Here is a 21,346-nt window from a genome sequence, read left to right as displayed (position 1 = left end):
ATTGGAAATTTGGCTTGTGAGAGCTGTGGGTATTTTTGACATTTGCAGAAGTCTTCATGGAAGAGTGGTGGTTGTCGAATTGTGTTGAATTATCTATCATGGATCATGTTGTGGGTGGCAAATTTAAGCTTGGTAGGAAAATTGGAAGCGGCTCATTTGGTGAACTCCATTTAGGTAGAGTTTTAGTTAGATTTTTTACTTAACAGATCCTGTTTTCATTTTATCTGTTCTTTCTTATGGATTATCTTTGAGGTGATTTTGCTCGTATTATCTTTAATAAATCTGTTACTCTATTGATATAGGCGTCAATATTCAAAATGGGGAAGAAGTTGCCATCAAGCTGGCATGCATGTTTACTATTGTTCTTTTATCTTTTTTGTTATGAAGTTTTGAGTGTAATTCTTGGATCGATTGATGGGCTAGTTTCATTGTAAAGGGACTTCCATAATATTTGGTTATTTAGTAAAATCGCCCTTTGGCGGGAAAGGATAGATTGTTGGTGTGGACAATTTAGAATATATAATCAGAGGACACGTAATCATGTATGGTCAGGTTCCACTTGTATAGTTGGTGGAATCTAGCTATTTTAACCAAACCCTTTGCATGCTCTCACCGCCCTCTTATATGGTCTGCGGAGGTTTGCTTGTCTTTTATTTTAAGGCTTTATCTATCGTTGGTTTCACTGCTGCTTGTTTTGTTACGCAGTTAATTTTAATATAGATGGGATACTTCAAATGGATCGGCAATGCTAACAGATTCGTGCTAATCATTCTGTTATCCATAATACTTAACGATAGAGTTTGAATCCTAAGTGCTGTCTGTTGTTTCATATGAAGTAGCAAGGTAGAGAATTCCAAATAATGTGGACTAAACTAGAAATATTGAACTTCAGAACTCGATCCCACTTGTTACATGGCTGCAGATCACAATATCCTTTGACCATTCTGGTACTACTGATGCAGGTAACAAACAAATAAATCATAGATTGATTGAGAGCTCCGTCTTCCTTTAAAAAAGCCTTCAAATCCTGTTATATGGTCCATTGTTTGTGTGTTTCTGTGAGTATGTATAAGTGAGACGGAGAGAGCAAAGAAGAGGAAGGAAAGATGAATAGAAGAGAGCAAAAGAAAGCAGCTCTATATGAGAAGTTGGACCAGCTTTGTTCTGCTACTAATTTGGATGCTGTACATATAGAATTACTAAACATTTTCAAATCTCACTTCTATTTTTGTTTTTTTGGCACATTTGAATCCTAAACATATCTCCCGCATGGTCAAACAGTAACTACTAAGAATCCAGTTTATTTAAAGGATTCAAGTAGCTGATCTTAAATATATAGGGAAGAAGGCTAAATTTGTTGACTTTGTTAGCTTGCTCCCACGCGCTTGGATTATATCAGCATGCTATAGGTGGTTATCGAGTAGAGAGAATGATAAGCATTGCATGGTAGAAAACATTCAAAATCTAATGGCAACGTACAATTCTTAGCTAGGGTTGAGATGAATGCACTCTTTCATTTTGCAGTCACTTGTCTCTGAATGAGCGATATTATCATCTTCTAAATTTATTTCGTTGCTACTATTCTTTAGTTTTTAAATTATTGCTTTCTGTATTCTTTCTTCAATTACTCAAAGGTAAAACTCATCTTTCATGTACTTGGGACGTCGAACATTAGATTGTTAACTAATTGATCGTGGATGATTTCTTCATGCATGGGGTTGAGTAGCCGTTTTAGTGAATGCTTAGTATTATTGCAGGTTTACGCCATTGACTTTGGTCTTACCAAAAAATATAGGGATCTCCAGACTCATAAGCATATACCCTACAGGTTCGTTCCCGATATTTCTTAAAGTTCTTGCAGCATTCTCGCATGGTTGACTTTTGCTCAATTATTTTTCTACAGGATTATGTTCATCTTTTTATTTTTCTAGAAAATCATTATTTTCGAACTCTTTATGTTGTCTATCTGGAGATACCAGCTTAGTATTTGAACTGGGCAAGTTGATAGGTTTGTTTGTTTGGGGAAGAAAATGGAAATAATTGGGTATCATGATCACCATTCAGGCAGGAATCAGGGTCATTTAGAATATTCAACTGTGAAACAATTTCTGTTCCAGATTTTGACGTAGCAGTTCATAAGAGTGATATAGTCCTAGTAAATCAAAGTGTAGAGATAGAGGTATACCTAAGTTGACATGAATTGATGTCATTGCAAAGAATCCGAATTCGATGAATCTTCTTGTAGATGTAGCACTGGATCAAGTGGAACGCCGGTGAAGAATTCATGTAGCCTACTTCTAATTCGAATAAGACTTAGTTTGTTGATCCTTAGATTGCGCCAACACACCTTTCGTGTCCCTTATTGTCAAGAATTGGGGCCTCACAATTACTAGCTCTTTATGGTTTAAAATTCTTTCTAATGGATGCTTCTTCTTGTTTCATTTTTTCCCTTTTTGTCTCAGCCTTCCCTGGCAGGGGTTGAAAGCCAGCACAAAGAAGCAGAAATATGACAAGATTAGTGAAAAGATGTCAACCACAATAGAGGTATACATTTGGTTTCATGTCTGCATAGCTTATTCAGGCAATTTAGTCTGCTTTTCAAGTTCAAGTTTTCGAATTACGCTTGAAATGCCTCCTCTCCAATGGACCCAGAATTCTACTCTCTGAATGGTTATTTTAGCCTTGGTCTCTACTATTTATAGACTCTTAACCACATGACTCAACAAATCTAACAACAAATATTCCTTCTAACTTCCTTCCATGCTCTTCTTGTGACGTCGTTGATAGGTGACCCGTATGGGGGGCTTATCAATACCCCCCGCCAAGGCAAGCACCTTGTCCCCAAGGTGGAATTCCGGAAACTGAGAGTTGATGAGCTCAAAGGTTTCCCATGATGCCTCAAAAGGGGGAAGGTCCTGCCACTGAATCAATACTTCTGGCATTTCATTACTTGGCTCACTTGCTGGCCTAATTCCCAACACCCTTGCTGGTTGTGCTTTCCATTCTAATTCTGGGCTGAGAAGTGCGGGAAGAGGCTGGATTGAAGTAGTAGAGCCCACCGCCTTCCTCAACTGTGACGCATGGAACACAGGATGTATATTAGATTTTGTTGGTAGTTGGAGTTTGTAAGGCACTGCCCCTACTTTCTGGATGACAGTATAAGGACCAAAGAATCTGGAAGATAATTTTTCATTAACACGTTTAGCTAAGGACTTCTGCCTGTATGGTTGTAGTTTCAGGTAGACCAAATCGCCTTCTTGAAACTGAACTTCTCTCCTCCCACAATCTGCCATCTTCTTCATTCTGGACTGAGCCCTTTCTAGGTGGGACTTCAAGACATCAATCATCTCATCACGTTGTTGCAATTGTTGGTCAAGATCAGCCAAGGGTGTATGTTGTGTTCCATAACGTATGATTGGTGGAGGATCCCCCCCATAAACGGCTTTGAACAGAGTAGTTTTAGTGGATGTGTGAAACGAGGAGTTATACCACAACTCTGCCCAAGGAATCCAATCAGACCATGAACGGGGATGGCTGTTAACAAAGCATCTTAGGTAGGTCTCCAAACAAGGTTTACCACCTCCGTTTGCCCATTAGTTTGAGGGTGATAGGCCGTGCTTCGCTTCAGTTTAGTACCCTGGAGCCGGAAAAGTTCAGACCACAATGAGCTGAGAAAAACCTTATCTCTGTCTATCACTATGGAGCGCGAGAATCCATGAAGTCTAACCATTCCTTAGATAAATAGTTCGGCTACCGTCTTAGCATTAAAAGGATGCTTTAGTGTCAAAAAATGAGCATATTTACTCAGCCTATCCACCACAACCAACACGGTATCCCAACCTCGAGACTTCAACGGTCCTTCTATAAAATCCATAGTTATGTCCTCCCATATTGCCTCTGGTATAGGCAGGGGTTGTAAAAGCCCAGCTGGTGATAGGGCTAAATATTTGTTTTGCTGGCAAATCGAACAGGCCTCTACGAATTTCTGAATATCCTTTTTCATCCCTGTCCAAAATAGCTCCTTGGATAATCTTTTATAAGTTTTCAGTACCCCTAAGTGGCCGCCTAGGGCGCTACTGTGGAATTCATGAAGTAACTTGGGTATTAACTCTGATCCTCGAGGTAAGACCAACCTTTGCTTGTACAGGAGGCACCCATCAGCTAAAGGCCAACCTTCAATAGACAAGGGATCCTTAAGTAGTGCCTTGCAAATCCCACCCAACCTTTCATCAATCCGTATCTGAGCCTATAAGTCCTCCAAGTCCAGCACCTTCGGTACAATCATAACTGAAAGTTCTGCTGATCCCGAAAGTCGAGACAGGACGTCTGCTGCCTTGTTCTCAAGACCCGGCCGGTATTGTATCTCAAAGTCATAGCCCAACAACTTCGTGACCCATTTCTGATGCTCAACACAAACCAACCTCTGCTCCAACAGAAATTTCAGACTCTTCTGATCAGTTCGCACCATGAAGTGCCTCCCCAATAGGTAATGTCTCCATATTTGGATTGCTAGCACTATAACCATGAGTTTCATAAATGGATTTAAGCCAAGCTCGAGATGACAAGGCCTGGCTAAAAAAGGCTATAGGCCTTTGTTGTTGTGATAATACAACCCCTAAGCCTACTCCTGAAGCATCAGTTTCCACTACAAAAGGAAGGAAGAATTTTGGTAGTGCCAAAACTGGAACTTCTGTCATGGCATTCTTCAACTTCTGAAAGGCTGTATTAGTTTCTTGATCCGAGTGGAAGCTATCTTTCTTCAGTTGTTTGGTGAGTGGTTCAGCTATCTTTCCATATCCTTCCACAAATCTTCGGTAATATCCTGTTAACCCCAAGAACCCTATTAATTCCTTTAGGTCCTTGGGTAACAGGCATGACTGCATGACCTAGATTTTCCTTGGGTCAGCTGACATCCCTTGCGAGCTGATTAAGTGCCCCAAGTATTCCAAGGTCGTGCAACCAAACTCGCATTTCTTACGATTTGCATACAATTGCTGCTCCTGTAAGACATCAAATACCGTCCTTAAATATTCACAATGTTCTTCCAAAGTTCAACTGTAGACTAGGATGTCGTCGAAGAAAACTAATACACATCTCCTTAGCAACCCCGTGAACACTTTATTCATCAAGGATTGGAATGTTGTTGGGGCATTAGTAAGCCCAAACGACATTACTAAAAATTCGTAATACCCCTCGTGAGTTCGAAAAGCAGACTTGTATTCATCTCCAGCCTTAAGATGTATTTGGTGATACCCTGACTTTAGATCCAGTTTGGAAAAGATGGTGGCGCCATGTAGTTCATCTAACAACTCATCAATAATCGAAATTGGGAAGCGATCAGGTATGGTAGCTCGATTCAAGGCCCTATAATCCACACAAAATCTCCATCCCCCATCCTTTTTCTTCACTAATAGTACCAGACTAGAAAAAGGACTATTACTTGCTTGAATTATTCCTGCCTTCAGCATTTTAGTGACTAGTTTCTCAATCTCAGCCTTTTGTGCATGGGGGTATCAGTAGGGTCTTACACTAATGGGTTCACTGCCTTCCTTCAGAGTAATTGCATGCTCATGACCTCTCAGAGGAGGTAACCCTACTGGTGATTCAAATACCGCCTTATACTTCACTATCAACTCCTTCACCGGTAGTGGAATGTTCAATTCAACTGGCTGCTCATCCACTTGCACTGAGCACAACTCTATTATGATCCCTCCTCTCTCTTTTTGTAACGTTTTGATCATTGATTTTAGTGAGACCAATGATTTACTCAACCCTTCTTCCCCCTTCAGAATGACAGTGCTATTTCCCAAAGGGATTCTCATCTCTAGTGACTTCCAGTTAACCTGAACCGTGCCCAAGGTGCTAAGCCATTGCATTCCAAGTATTATGTCCGAGCTCCCCAGGTCTATTGGTAAATAATCCTCCACCACTAATATGGACTGCATGTATAATGCCACCCCCCTACATTTTCCTTTTCCTTTGACTGCCATACCCGTTCCCACTTATACCCTATATCCACTGGTCTCCGTTATTGACAGATTGAGTTTCCTAATTAATTCCCATGACATGAAGCTGTTCATAGCACCATAATCAATTAGCACTACCACATCATGCCCTTCCACCGTTCCTCTCACCTTCATAGTCTTAGGAGAGGTTATCCCAACCACGAAATTCATTGATAGCTCTACACTCTCCAGATCGTTACAATCAATCACCTCTTCGGAACACTCTCCTCCTGCCCCGTTTTGCTCTTCTTCATCCACCAACAGCACTTGTAGTTCCCTGTTGCGGCACTTATGTCCAACATGAAACTTTTAGTCGCATCAAAAACATAAGCCCTTGTCCTTTTTTGCTTGAATCTCCGCCTGGGTTAGCCTTTTGAACCCTGTATTAGGGCTTGCCAAACCCATTCCTTCACCTCTGTCCTGTAAAGTGGTTCCCTTACTCAAGCCCAAGGAATTGTCCGAGTTTCAGCTCTAGTTGGAATCGGAGCAGTTGCACCCAGGATTCGAGGGCGTTCCCGCTCCTTCGCCTTGTTGATCCTATTGTTCCTGTCCTCCACTCTTTGTGCCATGTCCATGATTTGTGAAAGTCCTATCGGTCTCGCCATTAACACCTCTGCCTGCATTTCTTCTTCCAGCCCATTAATGAAGACTCCTTCTAGCGTGTCCTCACTTACATACATCAGGGGAGCAGACATCACTTCGAATTTTTCCCTATACTTTGCAACCGTTCCTGTCTATCTGATCACAAGGAACCGCTGGTGCAGGGTCCCATACTGGGTATCACGAAACCTTTCTAATAACCTCCGTTTCAGCTCCCCCCCGTTGCGTATAGGCTGTCTTCCATCTTCCCATTGAAACCGAGATAGGGCACTCCCTTCCATACACACCCCAGCCGCCAACACCTTCTCGGCGTCCGACAACTTGTTCATGCTAAAATACCTCTCAGCTCGAAATATCCATGAGTCCGAATAGACCCCATTAAATAGTGGTAGCTCCAATTTCCGAAAGTTACCTTCCGCAGCACAAATGACTATATTCTCAGTGGCTCCGGGCTTCGATCCAGTGAGTTCGGTGATAGAGGCAGTAGACTTCATTTCGCTACCTGCGTCGGTCACGCCGGTAGATTCTTGTGGTATCCCCTTAATCATCTTCGCTAATATCTGAAGACCCTCATTTAATTCCTTTCGACCCACTGCTAGACTTGCTTCGATCTTATCATTCAATTTGCTCAGCTCCATTCCCAACCGTGCGTTTAAGTGCTCCAAATCTCCTTTCAATCCTACCACGGCATTACCCAAGGGTTGAATTTGTACTACCACACTCTCTAATGCTTCAATTCGGTGGTCCATCCTTGTAACCGGCATTCGTTTCCCAAAATCTCAAGTGCTCTAATACCAATTTGGTAGAACCTGCTGAAATTAAACAGCCCAGATGTATTATAGTTCGATTATTTGTTAAAATGAATCACATAGGAGCTGGAATTAAAGGGAATTTATGGAATTGAACTACAGACTCGATGACTACAGGGAAATGAGAGAGTAACAAGGCAAGTTTCGAGAGTTGCCTCCTCTCCAATGGACCCAGAATTCTATTCTCTGAATGGTTATTTCAACCTTGGCCTCTACTATTTATAGACTCTTAACCACATGACTCAACAAATCTAACAACCAATATTCCTTCTAACTTCCTTTCATGCTCTTCTTGTGACGTCGTTGATAGGTGACCCGTATGGGGGGCTTATTAGTATACATTTGGTTTCATGTATGCATAGCTTATTCAGGCAATTTAGTCTGCTTTTCAAGTTCATGTTTTCGAATTATGCTTGAAATGCTGCAATTGAGGATCTAACTTAGAAGTAGCTGTTTTGAATTGAGGATCTAAACCATGTGATTTTGTTATACAGTAATGATGGTAACATTGAAATTCAATAGATTAAAAATCTCTAATACTCTCATCTGTCTACAGTGGAAAATGAGCAATTGATAATCTTGTTTACCTTTACCTTCAATTTATGAACATGAACATGGTGGTAATTGTTTTGCTTTATGTAAGTGCATTTTTGGAAAGTGAATAAATTGGTTAGGGGATACTATTGTAAATGAACACACCACACGTTATCTCTACCACATTGGTACATAAAATGCTTCATTTACTCCAACCTTCTTTTCGTACACCTTACAGGCTATAAAAATTAGTTCCATTTTGAGTTTAAGTATGACGTTGGATGAGACCATATTTACCACAAGTAGGGTCTACGAAATCAATACCATCAATTTCAAGCTATCTGAATTTTGCGTTGATCAATTCCCAAGCGTGAATGTTTGGTTTGGTTATCTAGTCCATTACTCTCATATCCCTTTCAACCACTGTAGTGAACTCCTTGTAACTTCATCTTTGCAAAGTATTTTCCGTTCTTGCATTGGCTTTTATTTGAAATAATTCCCTAAGCTTGCTTCTCAATAGATGAAGGCTTCAGTGCATTCTTCCATGGAAATGTGAAACTTCAATTTGGACTCTTTGAATTGATTTCATGAGCTCTTGAATCTTGAAAACTACTCTTCTAATCCACCTTGATTGGGGTTGGCATGAGCTACGGGATTATGGCATTGTCCTCCAAATGTCAAGCTCATCCTCCGAACCTCCTGCCAATAGGTCCCCTGTAATATTTTGCAGAAGTTATCTATTCTCCTTTCTGTCTTTTGCTCTTTTGAGGAACCAGTGGCCGTTCCAATTTGTAACAACCCATGTTAGCTTTTCGAGACAAGGAACGTTCTTGTAATAAAACCAAAAGAATTTATCTATATGTACAGGGTCAAATCTCACAGGGCTTTCACGGGTTCCTCACATGAGGTGGGCCGCATACAGGACACGCCTTATTAAAAAATTAACCCAGTAATTCCCAACCTGCCGCCATGTTTGTGTGTATTGGGTAGGGGTTCCCTACTCGGTAACCTAGCACGGCTCAAACCATAGACTGTTGCAAATATAACAATCTAACAAAAATAGAAGTCTAACTTGCAAACATACATAAAAATATGTCTTAAGTAGTAAATAGTAAACCATCAAACTAGTAATCACCTAACAAATTGTATTCTACTGTCAGCACCCAAAAAAAGGCTAAAGTGTTTCTTATGAATACTGCCAATAGGATTTTTGAGAGCATCGTCAATATATGCTCATTTTTTGTCATTTTTTCTCCTCAGTGTCCACTTGCAACAATGCCTTCTTGTCTTTATAAAGGTAAGGAAAAAGAACGAACATGAAGACAAAAAAAGAAAATATAAAAGAAAGGAAACAGTAAAATTACGTGACTTAGGTGTTTTGTCTCACTTAGGTGTTTTGTCTTGGCGACATTGAAAGTTTGCAATTTCACTGCGTAGACGAGTTTATCGTTGGCACTTGCTTCATAGTGTGCATTATAAATCTTAATTCAAGAACATTGGTCAAAGAAGGATATAGAAAAAAATAACCCTTGTTCATGCATTATGTACTTGCGTAATAACGAATGCGAGGAAAGTTGTTTATGGAAATAAAGGAAACAATATATAATTTGTAGCTGTTATAATTTATAACCATTATCAAAATTATTAATTATTGGATATGCCTGTAATTTTTATCCTCAAATCTTCGGTTTTTCAAAGATTTACTTTTATCAATATTTTGCGTTCTTGGTTGCCCGAGTACCTCAAGTATCTTGTCTTCATTGTGCATATCTCCCATATTCTGCATCTTGACTCAAATACTGGCACAGGTTATCAATTTGACTATGTTTTCAACTGGACTATGCTGAAGTATCCTCAGATTGGTGCCAGTTCTAGGGCACGAGTAAGTGCTTTATAATTATCTGTTAGCTTCATCTTCTTTGATTTAATGATTTACTAATTCATGGCTTCGCTTCCAGAATCCCAGTGGGAGTGCAGGGTTAAGTGCTGGACCTTCTGGTGAAAGACCAGGGAGAACATCAGGTAAAAACATGACCTGGTACTTAAAAAAGAGTTTTACAATTTGACTTGTGAATCGATAATGCGTGACTATAGCTCATGTGGACTTTCACCCTGTTGTAATACATTTTTTGTCTGCTTTTGCAGACGTCAAATTTCTGAGTTGATTTCAATGTTTCCCTAAATTGAATTAGCATATTCAGTTTCACATGGAAATTCCAGGACGATTACTTGACTCTTTTGATTTCCCTGTTCTCAGTGGGGCAAGATATTCGAGATAGATTCTCAGGTGCCGTTGAGGCTTTTTCCAGAAGACATACTTCAAGTACAATTCACAAACATAGGACATCACAAGATGTATGATAGGCCCCCATTAAATAAATATATTCTAAGAAGATCAAGAAGATTGGTGAAGATTGCGGCTGCAACAAACTCGGTTGGAGGGGTAGAATGCGAAGGGAAAATCAGTTACATGTAGCTTATAAATAGGGACGAGTTGGAGGAGAATATGCATGCAAATTAGTGACTGAAAACCATATTATGAAAAGTGCAGCTTTCTCAAAAGGCTGATTGTATTTCCTTTATTTCTATAATTCATCTTACCATCAATACATGCCTATAATTTCTACAATTATTCATCTATCCTCAGGTAGTTCTTATCAATGTACCTTTATCAAAGAATGTGGCATTTGTTTTACCTTCTTCCCATAAGAAATTAGGAATTTCTCTATTTGTATTTTGTTTTCTCATCACTTAGCCCTTGTTTGAATCCCCTTTCTTTATGCTCATTTTTAGCCCAAAAAAAAAGCATTTCATAATAGTGATTTAATGGAGAATGTGAGGCTAAAAATAAAAATAAAAATTTGAATTTGTGTGTAATATTATTTTATTGAATAATATGTGGTTGAAAATGAATTTTTATAAAAATGTGGCTCAAACAAGGACTTAGCTATTATGGGTGCTGATTTTGGTGGGTTTTGGTGTTTGTGTGGGTGGGTGTAGGGGGGGGTGGTTGGAGAAGAAGATGAATAGTGATTTTATTTTCTTGATTTAATTATTAATATATTGTAATTATGTTTTTGTTGAAAAATGTAGAGTTACTATTTTATCATTCTAAAATTAGTCAAAATTATTGTCAATGTTAAATTTTTGGTCAACTAACTGTTAAATTAACAGTTTCCATACATTTAGACTTCAACTGCGAATTTTTGAAAGGTTTGGTATCATAGTTGGCACAAATGAAAGGTTTGGGTCAAAACTACTAATAAACAAAAGGTTTGGTATCTCAACTGCAATTTTCCCTAAAAAAAATATAATTCTAGCACATTTTCCGACCCTTCTTACTTCGTAGCATCTTGTACAAGGCAGAAAATTTAGAGTTCATATGATGTAAACAAGGTATTACAATTAAAAGTTTACAGAAGTGTGGTAAAACTAGCTAAATGGGACATTTAGAGCTATATGTTTCAATTTTCCTAGGAACAGAGAACCCTATATGAGCAAATTAATAACCTGATAGTTTCACATGTCGATCACAATACGATCTTCCAAACACTTGAGAACAAAAATTTGAAAGGGAAGGTACAATACAAGGTTGATGACAAACTGCAAAATTTTAATGGGGCGAATTATGCACAAAGATAGTATATCTTCAAGAAATTCAAACCGTGGAGAAGCAATGATCGTCGAATCGGAAAGGACAACATTGACAATTCACAACGCACGTGGCTCAAGGATTTCTGAGGGCAGCCAATCTCTTCTCCAATTCGTCAGTCCCCGAACTACAAGTAGCAAAATATGTAAGAGAAAGTGACTCACACGATGAACAAAACTAGACGACACTGTAGAAAATGTTAATCCTGACAATATATAAGAAAACATGGCTCCCATGCGACAATGAAAACCGTGCAACTTAACATCAATGCTATGAATATGATCAATGGAAACTCGAAGAAAAAAGGTTACATTTCTATTGCAGAGAATGTGAACAAAGGAAAATCAGATGGTAGATAACAGAAAGGTGTATACCCAAAAATTTGGCAGAAACAATTTTTGCTTTAATCAGTTTCAGAAACAAACCCATCATAGCTGCTCTTATGTTTTTGACGCTTTAATAAACCAAACTTAGAACTAGAGATATCTCATGATAACCTTGTCAGTAACTGGTAATGTTGAAGGAATAACGTTATAGTTCTGTGACCAATCAACCATTAACTCTTCGGCTTTCAAAAATCTGTAACACGTGTGTGTGTGGGAGAGAGAGAGAGAGAGAGACGGAGACAGAATAAATAGGTAATGGGAGAAAGTGGGTGCCAAAATGTACCAAGCCGCCCAATACTGAACTGGACCGTTCGGGCCCAGATTTAGGTACCATTGACCTGCATGGGTCTGCCCAACACAAGCCCTGCCAGGATAGCCGATGCCTATTCACATCTCTAGACACAGCTAAGCAAGGATACTAAGATCATTAACAAAACCCATTTTTAGTTATTGGTTTATTCTCGCTTAAGACACCAGTACTTCCTTAATGTAAATGCCTCTAACTAATCTTGATGTAAGAAGCGGGGCTGATTTTATATTTAGTCTGCAGAACTGTACTGAAATTTATTCTTGTAATAAGAAAAACACTACAGTATCATAATGAAATGCGCATTTGTGTCTGAAAAGTTGTACCTTCCAACATCCTCGGTCATCTTCCCAGCAATTTTTCCTCTGGGAGCGGCTGACAACTGCCAAGAATCAGAAATGGAATATCGACTTAAATATAATACATGGAAACTTATCACTGCGTCAAAGTAAAAGTTCCACAAAAAAAAAAAAAAAACCTGTGAGGCAATATCTACACCAATTTCGTCCAGCACCTGTAAACATCAGTTAGGCATAAACGAGTGAATGTATTGCATGGAAAAATACATCTCATGACAATAAAATATCTGCATTCACAAATTCTCTACATTTTTTTTTTATTTTTTTTTTTTGGGGGAAAGGTATAAATTCTCTACATTCTGGGAAAAAAAAAAAAAAAATGTAATCAGTTTCCAGTCACACTACAATACAGTGATCTGCGATAAAAATTTGATACAGGAAGAACCCATACCGAGACAAAACTCTACGGGTCACGTATCTTTGGATCCTAATGATTCTTCTATGTTTAACATGACAATCAACTAGTAATTGTATAAAAGTCAGAGCAAAGTAACATTATGACTTCTAGATTTTAGTGATCTCACAATCTTTGCTAGTAATTATCTTACAATCTTGAGATAACAAAATAAACAATCTTAATTTTTTTTAAAAATGTATATTTTTTCTTTTCTTTTTTGAAATTATGGCTTCTGAAAAGTAGTCATGGTGAACTTGATCCAGGACAGAAAATCAAATTACAGCCACTAGCACCTGAACTCCCATTTAAATAAGTTATTGGATTAACCAATCTTGGTGATCTACTTAACTAACAGGATTTAACTTGATGAAACTTTAATTTTCAGCATCTCGCCAGAAAAAATTGTTTCCCAGCCAAAATAATACCTGGTTCGTTAACTCTTCCGATTCGTCCTCAGCTTCATCATTATCCAAAGCATCATCTATGGTGTCTGACATCATTTCCGTCTACGAGGACAGAGATGAAAGCCAGAATTGTTAACTTCACTAGCAAAAGTATTATATCTTTTGAAAATATGATGCCAATTATGAACTTACAGTCATATCCATTTGTGCCGATTGCTTCTGAAATTCTTGAATCATCTTTGCCTGCTTTGCAGGTTCCATTTGCTGCATCAAGTCCAATTAAAAAGCATAAAAAACACAAAAAGTGACAAGAAGTATAAATATACTTAATACCATGATCTGCTACATCAAAAAACCAAACGACCAATCTTTTCAAGCAAGACCTGGTAAACAACACGCCTCCAAAGTGGAAGAGAAGAAAATGGTAGGGAGATTTGGCATGGTGCTCAGTGAACCTCCATAATATCTATCAAGTCAAGTCTTAGGTCGGTCATATAGAAGTATAGAACACCAACACATAGAAAAGGGCTGAAGAAACTGCTATAGGTCTCCTAGAGTGCTTGCCAAAAAGGTAAATATATTAGTTAGGAGTAGGTAGTAACTGTCAATGGATGTTCACATAAGAGTATTTACCAAACTTGCTCTCTTGCCACGCCTTTCACTCACTCTCTTCACTCAGGCTCGATAACTCTTTTTGTTTGGAGGATATTTGTTCTTCACTCTCTTGCTGTTACCCGCAGGAACGCAACAACCAAAGTGCATATTATCATATAGAAAGAGGCAAGACGTAGCAATTCGTACTGCTGGAAAAGTTTAGCTTCCAATTATGAAATTCTTGAAAAAATAGGATGAATTGAAATATTGCTGCTACACCAAAACTAAGTGTGAAAAGCCAAGATTGGATCTATAATGACGTGTTCAAGCCGTTAACTTATATACTGTGTACTCTGATAAAGTCTAACCCACCTTACTCCTCATGAATTACTAACTTAAATCTCTCTTAAGGGAAAAATCACGGTTCGAATCTTGGGATGCGACAAGAATCAGTGAGCGATAAGATGGGCTAGGTTCTCCCAAAGAGAACCCACATAAGCCGAGTCATTACAGGATCACTCAACGGAACAGACAAATGAAGAAGGAAAAGATTGAACCCTTGGCTACTAACTTTTCTATATTCATAGATTTGTTAGTATCTGCTCAACGAGACTCTGGCCTCTTTTCCAAGAAAAATCGACTTCTCCCTATTTTTAATGGACACTTGGCTTATCAATTAAATGATCCAATGGTCTAGATTAATAATCATTTCTACTTTAAATGTGATCCAACTAATCATTGCAATATTTTTCTTATTTATTATGATAGATATTGCATGAAGCTAATGTATGAAAACAATAAATTACAATTAGAAGTATGTTTGAACCTTGTTCACGGCTGACATTGCTTTGTTAGCACCTTTCATACCAACAGCAACAGACGAATGAGCAGATATTGCCTGCCAAAAAACTAGTTAACTCCCACATACCAAAATGAACTTAGGCAACTGAAGTTACAAAAGATCAAATCCAGTAAGAGAATTTACAATTTACCTGGGTGTGAGTAGCTATGCCTCTCATCTGAGCTCGGCTACCTTGTAAGTTGGCTATTTGTTGTCGAAGCCTGACAAGTTGGCGTGCAAGAATTTTAGTGGCTGCCTAAGAGATGCAAAAATAATGAAAGGTTAGCCACAATAAACTCAAGTCTTCTGGAGCTGAGGAGAATCCAAGAAAATATACATCATTCCCAGTTTTCCCAGTTCTCTTTATCTCAGCAACAAGTTTCTTTTCCTGTATCACAAGCAAACCCATTTTAGATCCTATTTTTATTTGTACAAACCATATTTAGAAATGTATGAAAAAGATTGGGAATACCTCTAATTGCAATGCATGGATTTCCCGCTCTACACCTACATCAAATATCGGGGACCATCGTATATTAGTTCTTTGAAATCTTAACTGAGCCAAAACAAATTGTGACAAAAAATGGAAACGTAGCATGGAAAGTAGTCATGTCATTATTTCAACTTTTCTCAAAATTAAAGTACCTTAGGATTGCAGCTTAATAAGATATTTAGTGATTTTTTAACAGATCAAAACATGCATGTTTTGGCTATCCATATCCTATCTATCTAGAATACATACAAACCAGAATCAACCTTAAATTGGGTTGATATAAAATGGAATTCGAGTTTGCTTGAAAATTGAACAACAACACCAATATACAACAACAATAATAAAAAAGCCTTTATTCCCAATAAATTTGGGGTCCAATATACGAATTCTTCTTTGTCTGTCTATTCTTTTCGTTGATAGAACTACTTAGAGATCCTTAGCATCTACCACATGTCAAGTTAATTTTAATCTATCTGTCTTCTAACTAGCAATAAGACAATTGGTTCTAGGGTCTTCCAAACACTACCAAAAGTACATATTTCCTCCGTCTTATAAAGATAAACTTTCTTTTCTTCGCCTATCCCAAATTATAGATCATTTTCCTTACTAAGAATATAGTTGACTTAGTTTTCTAATATGCTACTATTTAATGTATCTTGTTATCAACAAATATGAATCCCTCATATTTTTATCATTAATTAATGAGGGATATATTAGAATAAATGTAAGAAATATTTATTATATTCATTACATTTTCTTAATTTGTGTGAAAATGGAAGCAAGCCTATGTTTATGGGACGAGTGAGTATTATTTACGGCATTAAAACCAAGAATTACATTATACTCTTTAACATATTTGATGATTCGTATTTGTTTATTTCAAACTTATTTGAGTATATCACAACTATAGCTCTTATTTAGGTAAATCATAAACAGGCATAATTCCCTTCTTTAATTCTAACAAAAAGTTCAGACACAGAAAATTAATTGAACTGAAAAATCAATCAAATAAATATATTTTTTACAATAAAACCCTGAAATTAAAAAAAAATTAAAAACAAATATACCTCTAGTAGCATTTGCCATTTCCCTCTTACTCTCCCGAAGCGCCTCTGTAATCAAAGAGCTTAATCTTAACATCCACGATCAAATTGATTAAAACGAAATTGAAAAATTTTATGCTGTATAAGAATCTAAATAGAGAATTCAATCAAGTAATTAAATTAAACTAATAAATTGGAAAAAAAAAAGAAGAAGCAATTTTCGCGGTATGAATAAATACGGAACAAACCTTTGGCAGTAGGTTTTTTGGAGAATATATTCATTTTTTTAGTAGAATTATGGAGCTGTAAAACCCAGGATTCAATGTTCTTCGGATCAACGGAAAGGAAATCAGTATGTACATATGAATATTGAATATTTCCATACGCGTTGAAGTTGAGATTGTTCGTATCTATCTGCGTACGTGTCGAAAATTTAACCGTCCAAGGTCAGTACCCCGGAATTTCGCAGGTTTATTTCAATATTATTACATTTCCACCTCGGCCGCGTGACGTTTCAAGAATTTCAATTCCCCCCTTCAAGTTTGGTCAAATTACTTTTACCTCCCCGAATTTATATATGAAAATTTGGAGCTTTACATAGGGGTGACAATTGGCCAGGCAGACTTCCAAGTTCCAATTTTCCAAAGGCTCAACGAGCCGAGACATGCCTACACGTTTGGAGGACCCACGAGCAGGCTCGCCAAATTCTACACTAAATTTGTCGTAATAATTATTTTTTTGTTGTAACTCTATTCATTATATTTGATTCATTGTATTTGTACTTTGTTGTACAAATACGTTATTTGTAGTATTTGTTGGCCAAAAAAAAAAAAAAAAAGAAATTGATGACTTTCATACATATACACAAAAACAACGAATAGGCCCATGTTACAGCTTAGCGAGCCAGGCTATGAGCCAATCGAGCCCACTTCGGACAACAAACCAACCTTGGTTGGGCCAAAATGTCTGGGCTTAGTCGAACTGAGTCTAAAATTTGGACACATTGATTGGTTCAACCCAAGCCGTTATCATCACTAGCTTCGCAACATAACATCTCAATAAGTGGATTTGACTCTTTTAACCTTTAAAAACTAAATTTACTTATTTGAATATGATTCCTCACATGATGAAACTCGTCAATATGAATGTTAAAATCATTCATGATTTTCATCTGATTTAAAGTTGGAGGATAAGATCATGAAAAATTCATGTGATGGCCCAACTTTACAAATTTAGAATGACCTTTCAAGTGCGATTTTAAATTGTTTCTGTCACGTGAGAACCAAGATTCATGAATTTAAATAGATTGGGGATCTAGAATCTCACTATTAAAGGTTGATGAGTAAAAACCACACTAATTGTTAGGAAGCCAAATCTTAATTTCTCTTTACATATTTAAAGACGTATATGATCAAAATACAAGTGATATTATGCCTACCTTAGCGTGTTAATTAAGTAATTGTATATTAATTTTGTTCAACGGGATACAATCAGGTAACTACTTTTTGATTGGAATACTTTTTAACTTGATTCCAATCGAACGACCCTTTGATTAAATTTCAATTGAGGTAATAAACTACGAACACCACACGTATACGTTAATTATTACCAGAAATATATACAATTTCAATGAAATAATTCAAATAACAACCATTTATAACTTGCCACACTATCGATTTTCGTTAAGTAAAGCAACGAAATTAGGCAGGATTACACAATTAAAATCAAAATAAATATATTTATCCAATTGATTAAAATTTGAATACACGTGAATGTACAGTTACACAAATGGAATTTACCCACGGAAGGTGTGACTTTTGAGCATACCAAAGAAGTAGCTGCTTCCATGGTTGTATTAGTTGGTGTTCACGGTGAGAGCCAAGCAATGTGCACGTCTACTTGTACATGAAAATTCGATCAGCAAACTGAATGAGTTACTGAATGGTTCTCTATGAATGTGAAGAGCGAAACACCAATCAACTGTTGATGGCACTTTCCTTAAAGTTGGATCCCTAAAATTATATGTACAGTGTACATAGCGTTTTATTAATGGGAAATAATTTCATATTTGAAAAGAACTGAAAATCATACACATCCATATATGTCGTGGAATTCACGAGCATACTCATTCAGACAACGCAGTATATATACCAAAATTTGAGCTCATGTTGTCCTTCGACAAAAATCACCAAGATTTTCGAATTGATCCCACAATTAAAGATAACACTGTTTTTCATGTGCCCATAAAGTCATCAATAAGTAGAAGAAATCTTGCATAATAAACCAAAACAACTTTTTAAATACCAAGTGAAAACCTTAACATCAAAAGATTAAAATTTCTCAGGCTGTGATCTCCTTTTTAAGCTTTGCAAGCTCCTGCCTAACAACACCAGCTTTCTGCAAATATCGAAATAATAGTAGTTAGATCTTAATATTAAATGATGTGATAATAAATCAGGTATTGTATTTAGAGTTAGTGCATGTTTGGCTAAGCTCGAAGGTAACCAAAGCTACTTTCAATCATCTTTTTTTTTTTCGAACACGAGATATCTTATTCCTATGACAAGACAAGGACCCCTTTCAAAATAAGCCCCCGTTTGGACCCATTCTTTCCAAAATTTAATGGTTGGAATAATGTTTTTTTGAAAAATGTGTGGTTGAAAAAGAACAAAATTTTTTTGATTTACATATAATATTATTTTATAGAAGATTGTGTGGTTGAAAATAAGATAGATAAAAAGATTGAGGAGGAGAATGGGGGCCAAACGGAGGCTAAGCATCCATTTTGCCCATTCTAGGTACAGATTCTTCAAAACTTATTTTCAACCATACATTCTCCCAATAAAACAATTTTGCAAGTGGACATTTTAAACCCCACATTCTCCAATAATAATAACAACAACAATAATAAATCACTTTTCACAAAATCTATTCTCAAGAAATCTATCTCAAACAAACCCTTTATTGTTTATAGAGAGCATACAAAGGTAAAATCCTCCTACACATGAAAGCATGCATGAAAATAAATAATCTGCCATGAGCCATAACATACCTTGATTTTAGCCAACATTAGCTTGAACCTATCAAAATCGTTCAGTGAGGCCCTTCTCTTCTGCACAATCAGCTTCCTTCCCCATGAACTGTTTTCCCACTTGTTTTTCACATCTGCCACAAGTCATAAGTTTTCAATTTCAAGATGTCAAATAATAATGTGGTGCAAGGTTTTCTAAAATTTCAATGCTAACCAGCAGCCTCCATTGCAGCAATAAGAGTCTTCTTCTTTGGAACCCTTTTGATGTCAATCTTGATGTCGGTAAGTTGCAGCCTCTTAAAATTCATTTGGCTCCGCACCATGTCTGGGGCATCAACAAGAGCCTGCCAATTCACAAATAGTTTGATGAACAGATTCAAAGTCCGAATCTTCACTTAATTTCTGTAACGTGAACTAAACTACCTAATATAACATTCTAACTACTTGTAAATCAAATGGACAATTGAAATAAAAGTTTTGCATTAAGTTTAATTCCAGAATCACATTACGAAGTTTAAATAAAGTCTAAATCTCAGCATAACAGTATTGCAACTGAAAAGACAGAAAGGAAGCTACCTGGAATGTGTTTAGCTATGATTACAAGTAACATTTTGGAAAAGTAAGTTTTATTAGTGAAAAAGAAACTTTGAAATCGAGAGCATGTTTGGGAGTGCTTAAGATGCTTATAAGCACACCCGAGCACCCTTTGACAAATTAAGTAACTTTTAGCTCTGACAAATATGCTCTAATGATGGACCCGTCAGTCAATCACAAGAGCCTCACTTGTGATATACGTTAAATGGAGCCTCGGAGTGGATTGTTAACAAACTATTGAAGTATATTAAGGAAAATTGTGCCACTAGACACGGTAGTGTGACATAAATAACTTAATTGAAATTGTTTGAGATCAATCATACCCCATTACACTTGTTGCCTGTCATCACTCAACAGGCCACACAAGTGATTATATTCCCTTGAAGATAAAAAGGAATATCAAAAGCCCAAACAGAAACGATTTATGAGCACAATAAACTTCATTACGCTTGAGATTAAAAAATTCACAAATAAAAAAAATCTATCCACCAAAACCTGGGTAGTAATTGGAATGACGCAAGAGTAAATTTTAATCAATATCAATTAAAGATTCGATACAGAAAGAAATAAAATGGTACAGAAAAAGAGAAATCATAAAGTGCTATTCCTTGACAAATTATTATAGAACTACACACACACACACACACACACACACACACAAAGTTGATTTTAAGCAAATATAAAGTGAATAGAAGAAGGCCAAAATAGATGTCGACAAACCCGATTCTGATCGATGACGTCAACGATAACGACAAGCTTCCCATAGTCCTTGCCGTAGTTAACAAGAGCCACCCTTCCGATCTCTACGAACCTCTTGAACGGCTATAAATCATTCATGAGGGAATTAAAACCTATTCTCAACATAAAATAATCGAAATATACATAAAAATACACATATATAAGATAGAATGAGTTTTGTGAAGCTCACCATTTTCGGCGATCTATGAGAGAGCGCACCAGAGGAGGAGGGTGCGTAAGAGAGGGGAATACGATTTAGGGTTTCGAGGAATAGGGTTTTGATTATGACTGGGCTTTTATAAAATAAACGTTATTCTTGTGGGCCTTTACGATTGACGCAAATGGCACCAAAAATATTCTTATTGTGAACCTTTTTATTTTCTATTTTTTGCAGAGTCAATTTATTATTTATTTATATTTTATTTTTCTAGAAGGAATAATATATTGTTGAATTTATCAACTTTAAAAATATATATATTACTTGAGAATGTAATATCATAAAATTGCTCTATTTTACAATAATCAAATTCATTGAATAAAATATCATAAACGACTTATA

General features: G+C 36.9%; 2 protein-coding genes and 1 long non-coding RNA gene across 3 annotated transcripts; 1 reads left to right on the top strand and 2 right to left on the bottom strand.

Annotated features, from left to right (window-relative positions):
- Positions 1-9,760: 9,760 nt before the first annotated feature.
- Positions 9,761-10,450, top strand: LOC111399128. Its single transcript, XR_002703590.1, has 3 exons — positions 9,761-9,830; positions 9,907-9,970; positions 10,206-10,450. It is a non-coding gene; the product is annotated as an uncharacterized LOC111399128 (long non-coding RNA).
- An 851-nt stretch (positions 10,451-11,301) lies between these two features.
- Positions 11,302-16,867, bottom strand: LOC111402455 (vacuolar protein sorting-associated protein 2 homolog 3). Its single transcript, XM_023030771.1, has 11 exons — positions 16,673-16,867; positions 16,449-16,493; positions 15,361-15,395; positions 15,226-15,276; positions 15,040-15,144; positions 14,874-14,945; positions 13,646-13,717; positions 13,475-13,555; positions 12,772-12,807; positions 12,620-12,675; positions 11,302-11,727 (listed from the first exon to the last, which is right to left on the bottom strand). Exons 1-11 carry the CDS (start codon positions 16,704-16,706, stop codon positions 11,676-11,678), a joined length of 639 nt encoding a protein of 212 aa, XP_022886539.1. The 5' UTR covers positions 16,707-16,867; the 3' UTR covers positions 11,302-11,675.
- A 1,659-nt stretch (positions 16,868-18,526) lies between these two features.
- LOC111402451 (60S ribosomal protein L14-2) lies at positions 18,527-21,086 on the bottom strand. Its single transcript, XM_023030758.1, has 5 exons — positions 20,978-21,086; positions 20,770-20,871; positions 19,670-19,799; positions 19,477-19,589; positions 18,527-18,821 (listed from the first exon to the last, which is right to left on the bottom strand). Exons 1-5 carry the CDS (start codon positions 20,978-20,980, stop codon positions 18,765-18,767), a joined length of 405 nt encoding a protein of 134 aa, XP_022886526.1. The 5' UTR covers positions 20,981-21,086; the 3' UTR covers positions 18,527-18,764.
- Between the last annotated feature and the right edge of the window lie 260 nt (positions 21,087-21,346).

This window comes from Olea europaea, chromosome 1 (genome assembly GCF_002742605.1).
Source record: "Olea europaea var. sylvestris chromosome 1, O_europaea_v1, whole genome shotgun sequence".
In the NCBI taxonomy this organism is placed as follows: domain Eukaryota; kingdom Viridiplantae; phylum Streptophyta; class Magnoliopsida; order Lamiales; family Oleaceae; genus Olea; species Olea europaea.
Note: the sequence above shows the minus strand (reverse complement) of the source record. Positions and strands in the feature narration are given on the sequence as shown.

What these genes read in the sequence shown, in the direction of transcription:
- LOC111402451 (XM_023030758.1), bottom strand. An exon ending in TGCTGCAATGGAGGCTGCTG is followed by an intron (nt 19,590 to 19,669) that starts GTTAGCATTGAA and finishes GACTTGTGGCAG; the next exon opens with ATGTGAAAAACAAGTGGGAA. An exon ending in TAATGTTGGCTAAAATCAAG is followed by an intron (nt 18,822 to 19,476) that starts GTATGTTATGGC and finishes CGATATTTGCAG; the next exon opens with AAAGCTGGTGTTGTTAGGCA.
- LOC111402455 (XM_023030771.1), bottom strand. Translation starts at nt 16,706, where the DNA reads ATGAATATATTCTCCAAAAAACCTACTGCCAAAG. An exon ending in CAATGTCAGCCGTGAACAAG is followed by an intron (nt 13,718 to 14,873) that starts GTTCAAACATAC and finishes GACTTGATGCAG; the next exon opens with CAAATGGAACCTGCAAAGCA. An exon ending in GTGTAGATATTGCCTCACAG is followed by an intron (nt 12,676 to 12,771) that starts GTTTTTTTTTTT and finishes GATTCTTGGCAG; the next exon opens with TTGTCAGCCGCTCCCAGAGG.